Below are 16,288 nucleotides of genomic sequence, written 5' to 3'. Positions count from 1 at the left end.
AAGCAGGCACTAACATAATAAAAGGGAAGTCAATTTGCCCAAAATGTATTGTTGAGATTTTTGAAAATTGTCAAAGCATTATCCTAAAGTATGGTGTCAAAATATGATGTGTTACCAAAACTCGTTCCATTGACTAAAACACAGAAAAAGTTGTGGCCAAATTGAGACTCAAAACCACCCCAGAAGGGATGAAAACATCCCCAACAGCACACAAAGGTTAATGTTCTCACAAGCTTTGTAATGTAATTCATGAAAATCCACAGACATTTAAAAACATCTTTATTTTAATTTTTTTCTAAGTTAATTGTGTACATAATTCATCATGGAAGTCTAATCTCAATTATGTTCTTTAGCCCTTACATTCACCCTTACCCCTTAGTTTGCATGTTCATGTATAGGGGCAGGAGTGCACTGATTCTTTATAGCTTGGAGGTGTAGGCATAGGTGGAAGAGGCATTCAGCTTTACAAATGAAGACTTTTCAGTAACCACACTAAAAACGAAGGTGTATGAGTAATGTCCCTGAATATACTGTACCAGCTACAACAGCAGCATTGCCTCAAAAACAAAAAAAGTAGACCCACAAATATAAAAACAAAAAGAGCAATGGGCATTAATAAGGTTTAAATAAGCATCTGATTTATAACATTCCTAACGACTTTAAAGTGTTACGATAAGGCTTGTCACGATACTGGAATTTGATACCAATTAGATTACATTTTTAGATTAGATTAGATTCAACTTTATTGTCATTACACATGTACAAGTACAATGCAACGAAATGCTAACAGTGCAATGCTAACAGAAATCGCTCAACAGAAATGATTGTGATTGGTCATGAAAGTCATTGGTTCACTGAACTCATCGCTGTTTACTGAGTGTAACTACAGATACAGGGACACTAGAGCCTTTTAAAGTCACGTTGATCAGCTGGTTTGTCTATAAGCTGAGACACAAACAATCCGCTGATGAATCATGGCTTCATAACACTCCAGTCTCCCTGTATCTGTGGTTCATAACACTCCAGTCTCCCTGTATCTGTGGTTATACTCCGTCATCAGCGGTGTTTAGAAACGTGCTCAACAGTGCTCAAATGGTATCGGGAAATGGACATTTTTTTTTAATTTTCAGTATCGATTGGTACCAATTTTCAGTATTGTAACAACTTTAGTTACGATCATTATCTTCAAAGAAACCTTTTAAATAAGCAACGCAACATTTTTATAATGATTGTCATTAGATAACCACTACAAAGTATCACACAACAAATTTGAAATTCTGATAATCAAAGATAACTTGACATAACTCGCCAGTCTATCTGAAATGTCTGGTGGCTGTGAATTAGTTTTTGCATCATGTCAGGTATAACGTTAATTTAACGTTTAACCTTTATTTTTTCCTGTTGATTTCCTTTATTGATATTAGAATTAAAAAATTTTTGAACTTAAAACTATACAAAAATTTTATAAATCTAATCTAATCTCTCTTTTTTTTTTTTTTTTTTTTTTTTTGCAGTGCATCTCTTACTTAAGACCAAATGACACCTACCTATCGACAAACAAGACCACCAAGTCCTCTTGTTGATCCAGAGACTCCATGGCTTCCTTCAGCAGTCGAACTTTCTGGCCTCCACCAATGGAGCGACCCACGTCACCTCCCTTCCACTCTTCTCCCATCCCAAGCACCTGCGTTCAGCATGTTCTAGTTCAATCAGTCCTTCAATCAACACCACCCGCCATTATAAATGAGCTGTGGTCCCCCAGCGGTCTTACCTTCACATTGAAGTTGAAGTAGTTTGCTGACTGCATGAAGCGGAGAAAGCCATCCGTCTCCTGTGTTGCAACAGTAAGTACAAGCAGTTTTTCTGGGGTAGAAAAGAATGAGAGTTCACATTAGAAAAAAAGGGTAAAAGCTTAGAATTATAACGAAACGTGATCTCCTTCTGAGAGGATGATTTACACATTACTGTTTTCAACTACAAATGCTAAATGTTTCTGCATATTTGGCTGTTTTGTGGGCCTAAAAACACACAACAAGGTTTGGGGAAACACTGGTGTAAACTACAAAAACACTGAACATTGTGAAAACAGTGATGTCAGGCATGTTTATTGACCTTATTCTCCGCCGATGAGTGGGCGCAGCCATTTGAATCTTTTTGGCTTGAGACTTCCGGTCTCATTCACTTCCATTCATTTTTAGACATTAAAAACTGCTCATTACGCTGCTTGATGTTGCAATTTGACAATTCCTTGTTATATTATTCTACTTGGTCTGTGTAGTCATGCAAACATTTGTTTGTAGACCAAGTAGTTTGACCGTTTTCTGCCGTTTATTATTCCTAGTCATTTCTCCCATAGGCGACTGAATCGGAAGTTCTAAGACAATCGCGAAAACAGGCGCACTTCCGCATTTTAGAATAAGGTCAATAGGCATGTGTGAGTATTTGACAACCTAAACTACAACATTAAACTACACTCAAAAAATAATTTAGCTGCTTCTTCAAACTATTTATTTATAATAAGCTGAATCAACACAATTCTTGAGGGCTTTTGTGGGGTAACTTAATTGTTTTATGTTCAATCAACTTAAATTTGTAAAAAAAAGTATTTAGTAAACTTAATCGATTTGTGTTTAAACAACATGAACACAGCATTTTTTTACAGTGTATGTTGTTGGCGTGCTGTTGCATTTTCTTATTATTATCTTAAATTACAGTAGTATCATCATTTAATATTTAGTAAATGTATTAAAACTGCTGTGTTTTTTTTCTGCCCTGTGGGGTGACTGTTTTAAGCATTCACTATAAAAAAATTATTTGTTAATTTTACTTAATTGCATTATGCAAACTTGTTGCATTTAGTAATTATAACTTTAGCTCATTAAGTACTATTCACTTATAGAGAAAACAATTATTTTACTGAGTCGCATTTACTTAGGTCAATTAGGTCATCTTAACTTTATATCAAGTATCATTGACTGATGTAGTAAAGTAATTCTTATACTGAGTCACACTTACTTTGCTCAATAAGGTCATCTTAACTCTATATCAAGTATTATTTACTAATGTAGTAAAGCAATTCTTACTTGCCAATTCTTATTCTGGGTCACATTTATTTAGGTCAATTAAGTCATCCTTACTTTATATCAAGTATTGTTTACTAATGTAGTAAAAGTAATTCTTACTTACACTGAGTCACATTTACTAAGGTCAATAAGCCATCTTAACTTTATATCAAGAGTTATTTACTAATGTAGTAAAAGGAATTCTTACTTATACTGAGCCACATTTACTTAGGTCAATTAAGTCATCTTAACTTTATATCAAGTATCATTGACTAATGTAGTAAAGTAATTCTTATACTGAGTCACACTTACTTTGCTCAATAAGGTCATCTTAACCCTATATCAAGTATTGTTTACTAATGTAGTAAAAGTAATTCTTACTTATACTGAGCCACATTTACTTAGGTCAATTAAGTTAGGTTAACTCCCCAGAAACTGTACTCTGAGGTGTGATGCTAGTAAAGTTTACTTAAACGAGTCTTAATTATGCATAATTAAATTGTTACCACATGTAGTAAGTAGTCAATTTCAGCTTTTATAAATAATTTTGGTAACACTTTACAATAAGGTTTATTAGTTAATGAATTTTCTAACATGAACTACTCATGAACAACACATGTACAGCATTTATGAATCATAATTGAACATTTACTAGTGCATTATTAAACATCCAAGTCCATGCTTGTTAACATTAGTTAATGCACCATGAGTTAACATGAACTAACTATAAATTAGTGTATTTTCATTAGCTAACGTTAACTAACATGAACAAATACTGTAGTAAATGTATTGTTCATTGTTTGTTCATGTTAGTAAATGCATTAAATAACATTAACTAATGAACCTTATTGTAAAGTGTGACCAGAATTTTAAAAAACATAAAAGCAATAATAAATACTTTTACAGGTGGCTATTTTAGTAAATGGCAATATTTTATTTCACCCATATATTTCTAAAAACATACACTGTAAAAAATGATATGATCAATTAGTTCTGACAGCATGCTTTAGGTCATTGTAACTTATTAAACTAAGGTAATCATGTTCTAACCTAATTTTATAAAGTTACGCAGGCTGTTTAAATTCAGTTTAACATAATATAAGTTCAATGGACTCAAAAGGTCGATTTGATTCAGCTTAAAAATGTAAGGCAACCAGGATTCTTTTTACTGTGTTGGAACTTGAGATATATAAATATATAACTTGGTATACATATATAGTCACTGAAAACCATCAAATCAGCAATTCCATTAAAAATCTTAACAAGCTGAAGACCCTGTTCAAGATCATGTGACTGAAGCCCAAGAGGTGCACATGTTAAGCTTTTGTTTCTGGATTCTTTACATAATCATTTTTGGAACCACTATAAAATTTATGTTGTTGTCTTTTAGTCTGACACCCCTATTTATTGAAAATGTCCAACAAGTCATGGAAAAAAAAAATATATAAAAAATTTCATATTGTGTGCAACGTACATCATCTAGATGCACTGGGACGCATTGTCAGTGATGTATCCTGGGGCCCCTGGGTGTATTGGGTCTTTTTAACATCAGACATCTTCGCCCAGATGACCCAGCTGAGGTTGATCAGACCCCAGCTTGCATCCCAGTAGTCATCACCCACAGATCAACCCTTTATCCATAGCAATCTTGTGGCTTTCTCTGCAGCTTCACAAACAGACTTAATGGCTCTCTTCTTAGCTTCTTCATGCTAGGCCTAGTTGGTTGAAGAGTTTAGAGGGTGAATTCCCTGCAAACCCTCGACAGTCCACCTGTAGTGGCTAACAGTTGGTCTTCCAGCCCCCTTCCCGGGACTTCTCTACTACCTCCTGGTACTTTGAGTGTTTCCTTTCAATTGACTCTGCCATCTGCTCTTCCCAGGGCACTCTGACTTCAAGCACATGTCTTTATAGGAGCCATATTATTTTTAATTAAATTATTATGTTTATTTGTATGCTGATTAGTTTGGGTTTCACAGTGACGTTAGATGTTTAGGGCACGTGGGCATACCTGGCACCTGCTAGAGCAAATAAAGCGCATGCCCAATCACACAGGTGTTAGGAGGAGAGAATGATAGTGGGGTAGCTGTATTTTTTGTTGACCGTAACAAGCTATGGCACACACAACAACCATATATCACTACAACAAATGCTCACTGTCTCTCTAGCGACTTATGGAGGCATCAAGAAGTCGCAATAGTCTTATTGCCTCAGAACAAATATATAAATAGCACTATATTAAGATAATTGTCCGACAATGAAGATAAATCCCTCTCATGCTATTTGTATCTTATTAAGAGTTGCTTTTCTTAATATTTGCTATGTCACATCATAGAACATTTTTATAGTACAGTTCAGCTTCTTGAGTAAACCTCATTAATCATGAAACGTGTAAAATCCACCCTGCGTGTGGAATAGTGGAGGAGTAAAAACACTCCCTTTAGGGTCGTATTTCTAACAAATTCCTTTATACATTAAGGAATTTGGAAGTTGATGTTTTCCAAAACCCCACGGTTCCCCAAAGAGCCTCTTTACCAAAAATATATACAGTTATAAGTTGCCTTTTGCCTACAGTATGAAGTACAGGGTATCTTATTACTGCAAACCAAACTACAACCAAACCTCAAACCTAAGTCAACACTCACAAGACTGATTTCCACAGTTCATCCCCACCTCATGTGAGGATAAATGCAGAGTATCGTTAAAGTTCTTATAATCTGAAATGGCTTTGGCAGGACGTGTTTTGTAATGAGCACTGGTATTACATGTGATGGTGGTAACGGTGGTGCTGATGGTTAGTTAGCAGAAGAGGGTTTCGTTTCTCAAGCTCCCGCTACATTTCCGCTGGACGTGCCAGTGAGCAGGTACAGACCCTCTAGCAGAGCAATGTGTGGGAAAATAAATTCCAGACTGGGGTGTGAATGGCTGCGTGACTTCAATCGTCCGTCTTCTCTGGGGTTTGGGAAACAGTCCCAGAGAAATCTTAAGCAAACATCAGGGAAAGAGACAGGATGTGTGTACGTCACCAGTAGTACTGTAAGTATCTTTGTAGATATTACAGCTCTACAGATTGAAAACAAATGACCAGCAAGTTGAATAAAACCCCAATTGTTCTTCAACCTGGTGAAAAGGTTAAAGAAAAAAATTCTACAGGGTTTAGATTTGCATTTAAAAGTCATTTCCAGGCATAGCCGTTCACCCTGTTGGCAGTGTTCCATCAAATAGTTGCACTTTGGGCAACCAAACCTTCCCAGATTGAGGATCTTTCCCAAATATAGTAATGCTTTAGTTTGTCACAATTCACACTATTATATAGCTAATTAACTGCCTGTTTTTAATATATAATTACTGGTTTTTAGTAGTTATAAATTATTGTTATTCTACATCTCTAATCCTACTCATTATCTACCAACTCCTACCTTACTATTAATAGGGTTGCCATAAATACTGTAGGTTTGTAGATTTTACAACTCTACAGATTGCAAACAAATGGCCAGCATGTTGATTAAACCTCAACTGTTTTTGAACCTGATTAAAATGGAGAAAAATTCCAGATTAGATTTGCATTTAAAACTCCTTTCCAGTCATAGCCGATCACTTAGCAGTGCTCCAGCAAGTAGCGAAGTTGCACTTTGGGAGACCCAAATTTGAGTCCTGGATTGGGGATCTTTCTCAATCTTACCCTCCTATTTCTCTTGCCCTGCTTTTTGTCAGACGGTATGCTGCACTATTGCTGAAAAAATAAAGAAATAAAAAAGATTTAGGGGCATTAGAGTATTTTAATCTACATCCCTAATCCAACCTAACTACTATCTTATTAACTATTAATTATGTCACCATTATTATTGTAACTTTAGATTTTACAACTTTAGAATAAAAGATTAATAGATTAAAAACAAATGAGTGCATGTTGAATAAAACCTAAATAGTTTCTCCTTACTAAAACATGCAACAGGGTTTACATTTACTTTTAAAAGTAATTTTAAATCGCCTTACTGGCAGTGCACCATAGTGCATGGTGACATTTTAACCCCCCACCACCACCACCACCACCTTTTTCATGCCTTGTTTCGCATCAGATGGTGTGATGTACAATTGCAAATAAACTTAAAAAAGAAGAAAAAAACCTCCAGGGAGATTAGATTGACCAAAAAGGCACACTTGTCTTTACACACTAAACTGGTTTCAAAGAAAATACAGTAATTATGGGTTTTTGAAATGTACCTTCCATGCTGTGTGTAACAGCTTAAAGTGGATGAAAACATACATTTGAAATCGCATCATGCATAAAGATATCGTCCACTCAGAACCGTTTAATAATAATAGGGGCACTTTAAGTCGCAATTTACTGCTAGCTTATAACCCATCTATTATTAATATATTAACTGGTTATTGGCAGTTGTAACTTACTAATAAGTAGTTATAGTATGATCTTATTCTACATCCCTAATTATATCCAATACCTAAACCCAACTACTACCTTACTAACTGTTGATAAGCAACCAATTAGTAGTTTATTGACCTTAGTACATGATTTGTTGCATGAATTGTGATTTAATAAATTATTGCTAAAAGTATTCTAACACTGAACAAATTGAATCGTATATTGTGTTCTCTAGCGTTAGAACAGCGTGGGTGGGTTTCTAAATATTTCTGGTGGAAATCAAGTTGAACTGGAAGTCACAATAGATCTTTGCCTCGTTCATTTGCGAATGGAACACACTGTCACACATTGAGCAGTGGCAGGGGTTATGGAAGGAGCAACAGGATTTCTCACCTCATGAAATGACTCAACTGTACCATTTCAGAATAACGTGCTAATATTCTGCGTGCTCCAAGCCAAGCTTGGGAATCTAATAATAATAAACAAGCATAAGTTCACCCAGGAATATTTCAGAATATTGAAGTTAGTCTCACCTTCTAGCTGACGTTGACTTTAACCCTAACAATGTATCATTTTGTCTTTTCTGGACAAAGAGATCCATAAAAAGAGTAGTTTTTAGTGCATATATAATTTACACCTTTATTTTGGACCCTAGTGTGTATGAACTACCTTTATGGGTCCTAATACTTTTGGAAAATGAGCTACAAACTTATATTAACACATTTAAAAATACCTTTTTGTAAAAATGTATTTGGCATTTCTCACCAGCTCACATACGTATGGGACTGATCGATTGATTCATTGATTGTTTAAAAAAATGAATGTATTTTAGAGCCCTTCTGAAGCCCATCTAATGAATTTGGAATAGCTACAGTTAAATGATGAATGTGTAATATTCTGTATACAAGGTTTTTTCCCTTCATCTTAACATTCTTAGGGAGTTTTTCCCTTGTCACTGTTGTTTTTGGCATTCATTCTAGGACGCTTGGCTCTTTTCTGCATCATACAGACATTTTTTTGTGTAATATCAGTCACACAGATCAAGCAATTGAACTCTTTTTATTTTTTATGACAAAACAATCATTGTATCTAGATCGTTTCATTGTATCTGTGATTGTAAGACTCTCCAGGGATCTTATTTGCTAGCACTATGCAAAAGTTCATTCATTCTTTTCCTTTAGCTTAGTCCCTTATTTATCAGGGGTCACCATAGCAGAATGAACCACAGACTTCTCCAGCATATGTTTTTATGCAACGGATGCCCTTCCAGCTGCAAATCAGTGCTGGGAAACACCCATACACTCTGACATTCACACACTCATAAAGTACGGCCATTTTAGTTAATCCAATTCCCCTATAGCGCATGTGTTTGTACAGTGGGGGAAACCGGAGCACTCAGAGGAAACCCATGCCAACACGGAAGAGCATGAAACTCCACACAGAAACGCCAACTGACCCAGCCGGGACTCAAACCAGCGACCTTCTTCCTGTGAGACAATAGTGCTAACCAGTGAGCCATTGTGCCACCTATGCAAAAGTTATAATCTATAAAAACGAACTTGATGGGAGAATGTGCGCATATTTAACTTAAGTATTGACTTAATCGGTCTACTTTAGATCATCACATGCACCATAATCATTAATAAATAATTTACCATTTATTCTGGTGTAGGGCTGCACGATTAATCGAAAAAAGATCACGATCATTCGAACGTTCAACCCTACACACAATCTTAATTCAGCTTTTCTACGATTCAGCCAAGGTCAAGAGAGAAGCATAAAGGAGGTCGCACAATATTCAAACTTTATCTCATATACAGTATATGAGTCAAAGCAGAAGACAAACTATTTTGAGGAGTTCGCAAGAAAAGCCTCAAAATCCTTTTTTATCAGCTAAACGCTGACCCCACTGATTTCTCTCAACATTCCAGACAGAAAGGCCTGCTTCCCCCTCACATACAGAACATAAATACTGCTCATGCTGTAAATGTTTCATCTGGATGTTTAGATGGTAATATTATACTGTATCAAACAGAAGGCCACTAGAGACTACGCCATGTGCACACGGCATCCTATAAACGCCCAGGTCTCATTGAGCCTCATTGTCTGAGAAAAGCCCTTTTCTTTGTGCAGGTTTGGTTAAAAGTAACAGCTGGAGAAATCCATACAACCAAAAGGTCTGAACTGCTTCTCTCGATGAACTGTAACATATGCCAGACTTCCTCTAGCTTTTGTTCAATGGTTACGTCAGCCTTAAACATGGGTCATGTTAAAGAAAATCTGAAGGGTCTTTAATCATTATAAACTCCCATAGGAGTAAAAAAAACTCTCTCCTAGACAGCAACAAGATTATATAGATGACCAAATTTTGAATTGCTGCACATCCCATTACCTTCAAATCATCTTAAAGATGCCAGGCCCTCCATCAAAACCTCAACTCAAACTCTGTATTCCTTCAAGACTAAGATGTTTGATCCCGAAAAGTATCCCAATAAGTAATTTTGATATGCCTTAGACTGTAAAGTATGTTTTTAATTGTGTCTATACCATGATATGTAGATAAGTGGGCGTGGCTAACAGTGTGTAAACGTCTGAGCTAGCTGCTGTTCATGAAGTGCTGACTGGAGTAAGATCAGGTCAGCAATCAGAGGTGGATTTTTACCTGTGACTTGGATGATTTAACTGTTTTGGAATACTGAATTTAAACTGTAAGTTTAGTACAGTACAGAATGGCTCCAGTCGCGATTTTTCTCTGTAAGTTAAACTGTATTTATGTAGCGCTACAAACTCTGCTGTCTAACAGCCTCCGTCAGGTTCTAATGCCTGCTCGTAGACTTTCGACTAGGGCATTTTATTAAAAACACACAAATAACATGATGTTGTCATGCAATTTTTAGTCTTATTTCATTTATTGGTCAGATGCATGAAAAATGACTGACATTTATTAAGACACCAAATCACACTGATCGTAAATCAGTAACTATGCTAATAATCGTTTTTCTGTACAAGTTTCACAATCTAATTTAGAGAGGGGCACGTGATATGATTGATCGTGGCTGGTCCCCCATCCAGAATCATTAGCAAGCCAATCGGATCATTCCAAACTCAACATTAATATCCTGTCTAACTTTACTCCCTTGACATTGTTTTTGAAGAATTCCCCATCCACACCATCTCCCTCCTCCTCTTTCTAGATAAATCCTGGATTGGGTGACACGGTTGCTCGGTGTTTAGCACTGTTGCCTCACAAAAATAAGGTCGATAGTTCGAGTCCCGGGTGGGCCATTTGGCATCTCTGAGCGCAGTCTACATGTTTTCCTCATGCTTGTGTGGGATTTCTCCGTGTACTTTAGTACTGAGCCTTCACCACTTGGGTATGCGCTGATGTGGTTGGCGGTCTATTCCTCCAGGGCTGCCCCTGATAATCAAGGAATAGACCCAACAAATTTGGAGAGCTCTCGATAACTACCTGGTCTCATACATGCTCTTTGACCATGGGCTCAATTATTAGCTCAGGGTTCTCTCCCGGGACAACCTGCCAAACCTGCTAACATTATTAAGCATTATGAACTCTTGAAAACATACTAACAGAAAATATATCGACATCAGCTTAGCTAAAATGAGCTTGAGTTAGAAATACTCACAAAAACATCTATATTTTGAATCACTATTATGTTTAACAAGGTCCAATTACAATTTTAAAAAGTTGTTTCTGAAATGTTTAATTTTATTTGTTAAAACAAAACCTTATTTTCTGGAATAACTACCAATTTAAAGGACTATTTTGTGAAATATATTGTTACTGTGGCATAAAATGCAATTGATTCAGTGTATTAAGGGACATAATACACTGAAAAAAATGCAGGGTTCCACACAATTCATTTATGTTATTTATACAAAAATCGATTAAATTAACTTAACACTTTTAACATTTATATGTAGATTGAACATCATAAAATTAAGTTGTCCCAATGAAATCGCAATAACTATGACGTTTTAGCTCATTTGAAAAAATTTATTTCAACAAGTAAAAAAAAATATATATATATATATATATATATATATATATATATATATATATATATATATATATATATATATATATATATATATATATATATATATTTTTTTTTTTTTATTTATTTTTTTATTTTTTTTATTTATTCATTCATTCTTTTATGAGCGTATGAAATTTTGGTCAAACTGGCCAAAAAAAAAAATTGTTCTTTAGTGGCATTTTTGTTTCACGAGGAACCTTCCACAAATTAAAGTCTTAACATTCCAATAAAGATTTTTTTTAGAGTGGAAAAGCGGTTCTCTTGATTATTACTTTATTCTTCACACTAAGGAAAAAAAGGTTAGGTACTGTTAGACAAAACGTCCTCGGAGAAAAGTTAAGTTTTGTAAGACAAAACATCATTGGAGAATGAAAAACCCATCATGGAACCTTTATTATCTCAGAAAAAAAGTCATATTTAAATGAAATACAAGCAAGATCTCCGTGAAGGCTTTGGAGCTTTGAGAGAGAGAGAGCAGCCTCTAAATAAATAGCATTTTCCTGAGAGATCTGTAAATTACAGACAAATCAATGTTCACTTGTTTAACTAAGACGTATCTGCTTCAGAATCAACATCCAAATGTCATTATTTCAGAATATGCCAATGCTTTTTGATTCATGTATACACCACGCTTTGCCAATCTCCGATTTATTACACCACTGGGAGCGATGTGCAGACAGCATGCATCTTTCACTGTTTTCCCCTTGTGCTTACAATAAAGTTTCACACTAATCCATTACTGCATCCAGTCAATCACAACACGATCTGACTCTATTCCACTGTGGCAATACAGTACATATCTGAAATGCTGCACCAGAAATGTAACTGATTTATTTAGCTCTTTCCAGTACTTGGAGGCTATTTCCCAGAATGCCTTGAAACATTTAAATAATGGATAAGACCAAGAGAACTGTGATAAGTGCTTACATTGGGTCTCTATAGAGTTCCCCAAAGGACAACAAATTAACACCAATTGCTTTGACCCACAAGTGACCTAACCTTCCCTGATCCCTAAAGACAACAGCAGTAAACAAACGACCCCAGTAGCTGACACTCCGACTTTAACTACTGTCTTCCTTTACGCCATGCTATAAACAATAGGGACTGTATCACTAGTCCAACTCAACAAACTTACAGAGTACTAGTTGCCATGGCTACACAAAAACACACAAGCATGTGATGACGCATGACTCCTGCTGTGATAGTCGAACAACACCGTCTGCAATGATGTGAAGATAAGCAGGTGACTTAGACATTCCACTCTGCTCAAATAAGAGATTGGCTGAGCAGATCTGCCTTCTGTCTTGTTCCAGTTATACTGCTTACTAAAATGTGTGTGATATTGTGCAATTGCAAAGATATTTGGGGTACTGATATCCCTACTGAAAAACCCATCTTAAACCAGCCTAGGCTGGTTGGCTGGTTTTAGCTGGTCGACCAGGCTGGTTTTAGAGGAATTTTGGCCATTTCCAGCCTGGTCTTAGCTGGTCAGGCTGGGAGATGACCAGCTAAAACCAGCTTGACCAGCCTAGCCAGGCTGGGAGCCCAGCCAAAACCAGCTATGTCCAGCTTAAACCAAGCTGGTCAAGCTGGTTTTAGCTGGATTTAGCTGGTCATTTTCCAGCCTGACCAGCTAAGACCAGGCTGGAAATGGCTGGAAACCAGCCTGAAAATGGCCAAAACCCCTCTAAAACCAGCCTGGTCGACCAGCTAAATCCAGCCAACCAGCCTAGCCTGGTTTAAGCTGGATTTTTCAGAAGGGATGTGGTTTCTAGGTCTTGGTTTTAGCTAGCAGTGTTAATTTTCAGAAGTTCACACTTAGCTATTGCTTGATATAAATTGCAGATTTGGCATGCTGTCCTGGGAGAGAACCCTGAGCTCATAGATACTTGAGCCCTGGTTATTTAGGGTTCAAGATCAGGTAGGTCTCGAGAGCTCCCCTTGGTAAAGGAGGAAAGGGGGGAGAGGGGGTGGATGGGGGGATTCTTTGAAACCGAAGACTAGGAAGGTAGGATGAATGGGCTTACTTATTGAAGGCTAAAATTCATCTGATTGGTCTAGCAATGATATCTGATTGGGATAGCAATGATTGTTATTTTGATGCCAACCGCGATTAATCATATCACACGCTCCTTTGAAATTAGTTTATAAAACTTCATTTCTCAAGGAAAATGTTCATTGCCTATGTCTTGACACAAATCAAACCTTGACCGGTGCTCCATGCCAGTAACCTGTAAAATTTCTCAGCTTATGAATAAAAGCATAACTTGATAGTTCTTTATTCCTGACAAATCTGCCATATGGAGAAAGTCAGTTTCCCAGGAACAGAGTGGAAGATGTGATTAGTGGCTCACAAGCAGTTTCTCAAACACAGACTCCAAGCCACCACAATGCTTCAAGCATGTAATCACTTAAAGCAGCTGTGATTAAAAAATGATGCACTCTATCGAGATGTATTTTCCATGATTCACGAACCTACTACGAATGTAGTAAGAATCACAAAAGCAGAAGTATCATATTATGGGAGTGTGCACCCTGTAGGCCAATAATGTTTGTTAATGGACTCCACAGACCGTGCTTAATGTAGTGCAAGCAGACGTTCGGTGCAGACAGAGAGGTCACTGTCCAACACTCCAAAGAATTCCGTTTTCCGCCTCTTGATGTAGAAACACTGTTTTTAGAGCTGAAGCTCACACAAAAAACTGTGGAAAAAGCGGTGTGGACTTTTAAAAGATGGCTATTTTGAATGTAGTACACAGTCTGGGCCGACTTAAGGAGACAGTGTTTGACAGGTCAGTGTGAAGCGCTGAGGTCCAGAGGAATGCTGCCTCAGACAGGCGAGCTGTTTCTTTTCCTAGAGTAGTTCCTAAAGTGTTCCTGCGCACAAAGTCTCGCGCCGTCTGTGTAAACTTTCACACTGCACTGGAAGGGCACAGTTAATACACAGAGAACTTCTACCACACAGAACACTCAAGTCTCAGTAGGAGAGTCAAGGTCCAGGATGAAGCGAAGGACTGACCCCCTTAAAAAAGTATTTTCTAAACTATATGACTGGGAAACCAGAGAACACACTTTGTTTTCTCTGTGGCCCTCTCAGCTTATCTTCCAAGTAATGCTTAGGGCTCTGGAGACTGAGGGTGTTTAAGAAAGCTCCCTGCATACAATAACATGGCCTTTCACACTTTTTGGTCTGCTCTCTGGTGGTTTCATTTGCATCAGGTGGGTAAATTATACTAGGGGGATGAACTAAGAATGAATTGTATTTGCTAATGACATCCTAAAATGGTTTTAATTGATTGGTTGTAGAGGATGAGGTATTTTGCCACCAGCATCCAGGCTCTTGAGTTGACCATTTAAAATGCTACTTGACTATACAGCATATTTTCATGTATGCGACTGTTGTATCTTTTGATAAATTACTGATGCTCTAGTAAATCCGCCAGTCCTACACTACCCAATCCACTCCAAGCTGGGATTTAGCCAGAAGCTTGTTGCATAGGAGTCGGTTACTCTAACAAGGAGGCTATGGCCCCTAGCGTCTGTCACTAGAGCACCTTTAGAGGTCACAGGAGTAAGGTTTAACTGCACAGCACTTCACCAGCTGGTGTCTGTTACAGTTACCCCTAAACCTCACTCTGTTCTGGGTCACAGCACCATTGTAACCATGCCAGTCCAACACTACCCAACCTGCTCCGAGCTTGGTTCTGGCAGCTTTTTGCATGGGAGTCTGTTGCTTTAACAAGGAGGCTAAAAACATGTCCTCTAGAATCTGTCACTAGAGCTCCTTTAGAGGTCAGGGGAGTGTGGTTTATCTGCACAGCACTTCACTAGCTGGCGTCTGTTACACCCACATAAACCTCACTCCCATCCGGGTCACGGCACCAATGTAACCCTGCCATTCCTACACTACCCAACCCACTCCGAGCTGGGATCGAACTGGCAGCTCTTTGCATGGGAGTTGGTTGTTTCAACAAGGAGGCTGAAGACCAGACAGATAATTCTTGAGACAATGCATTTTTACACTGTTTTGTCTTTCATGTTGTAGTTGTCCATGCTTAACCCACAGATTGCTCCAGGGGACACTTACATTTATTGCACTATAAATGGGTTTTTGTCAAACCACTGACTGTTTAACACAAAAAGATCATCTTTATCAGGGCACTAACTGCAGAACATCTGTGGCCTAAAGGTCTGCTCATACTGAGAGGGATGAGTCAGGGCAATAAATTATTTAATTTGAATGTGCATGTTCAAAGTGACACAAACACTGACCTCTGCTCAAACCGTTGGCCAGCCAATAACATTTGGTCTTTTAAGGCACTGGTCTGAGAGAAGAAATAAAATGCACTACAGCCAATTTTGTTCATTCAATTCACCAATAGCGTATGTCTTTGGACTGTGGGGGAAGCCTGAGCACCTACGCCAACATGAGGAGAACATGTAAACTCCACACAGAAATGCCAACTGTCTTAGCCAGGGCTTGAACCAGCAACCTTTTTGCTGTGAGGCAACAATAGTAACCACTAAGCCATTATTAGGCACAAAATAATTGTATATCAATAACAATAGTGGCTGTACAAGCTGCTGACGTGGACACAGTATTGGAAACTAATCTGTTGTGCTAACAGACGCTAACAGAGTTCAGACAGTTCTGGGAAACATAGTAACACTACTGAGTCACATAACTGACCTCATTAGGCGGTCTGATCCCTCAACAGCCAGACTCTACCACACCACCCATTCATTCATACCCTAAGCATGTCACTGTGTTTCTCTAACAGACCAGC

The 16,288-nt window shown here is 37.6% G+C and overlaps 1 protein-coding gene and 1 long non-coding RNA gene across 16 annotated transcripts in view; one reads left to right on the top strand and one right to left on the bottom strand.

Moving 5' to 3' along the window:
• Positions 1–16,288, top strand: part of LOC137489281 (uncharacterized) — a 602,555-nt gene that overhangs the window by 377,824 nt on the left and 208,443 nt on the right. For all 10 annotated transcript variants that reach the window (XR_015524713.1, XR_015524716.1, XR_015524720.1 and 7 more), the window contains one exon: positions 1,515–1,844. This is a non-coding gene — a long non-coding RNA (uncharacterized LOC137489281). The remainder of the gene's footprint in view (positions 1–1,514; positions 1,845–16,288) is intronic.
• The window catches only part of plod2 (procollagen-lysine, 2-oxoglutarate 5-dioxygenase 2), a 78,423-nt gene that overhangs the window by 50,914 nt on the left and 11,221 nt on the right, over positions 1–16,288 (bottom strand). For all 6 annotated transcript variants that reach the window (XR_015524244.1, XR_015524245.1, XR_015524246.1 and 3 more), the window contains 2 exon segments: positions 1,772–1,863; positions 1,548–1,684 (listed from right to left, as the gene is read on the bottom strand). Coding sequence is in view for 2 of the 6 variants with exons in the window: in NM_001089464.1 (NP_001082933.1) it covers positions 1,548–1,684; positions 1,772–1,863 (229 nt within the window). In the remaining 4 variants the exon portion in view is untranslated.

The sequence above is a fragment of the Danio rerio genome, chromosome 24, assembly GCF_052040795.2.
Source record: "Danio rerio strain M-AB ecotype USA chromosome 24, GRCz13ab, whole genome shotgun sequence".
Classification (NCBI taxonomy): domain Eukaryota; kingdom Metazoa; phylum Chordata; class Actinopteri; order Cypriniformes; family Danionidae; genus Danio; species Danio rerio.
Note: the sequence above shows the minus strand (reverse complement) of the source record. Positions and strands in the feature narration are given on the sequence as shown.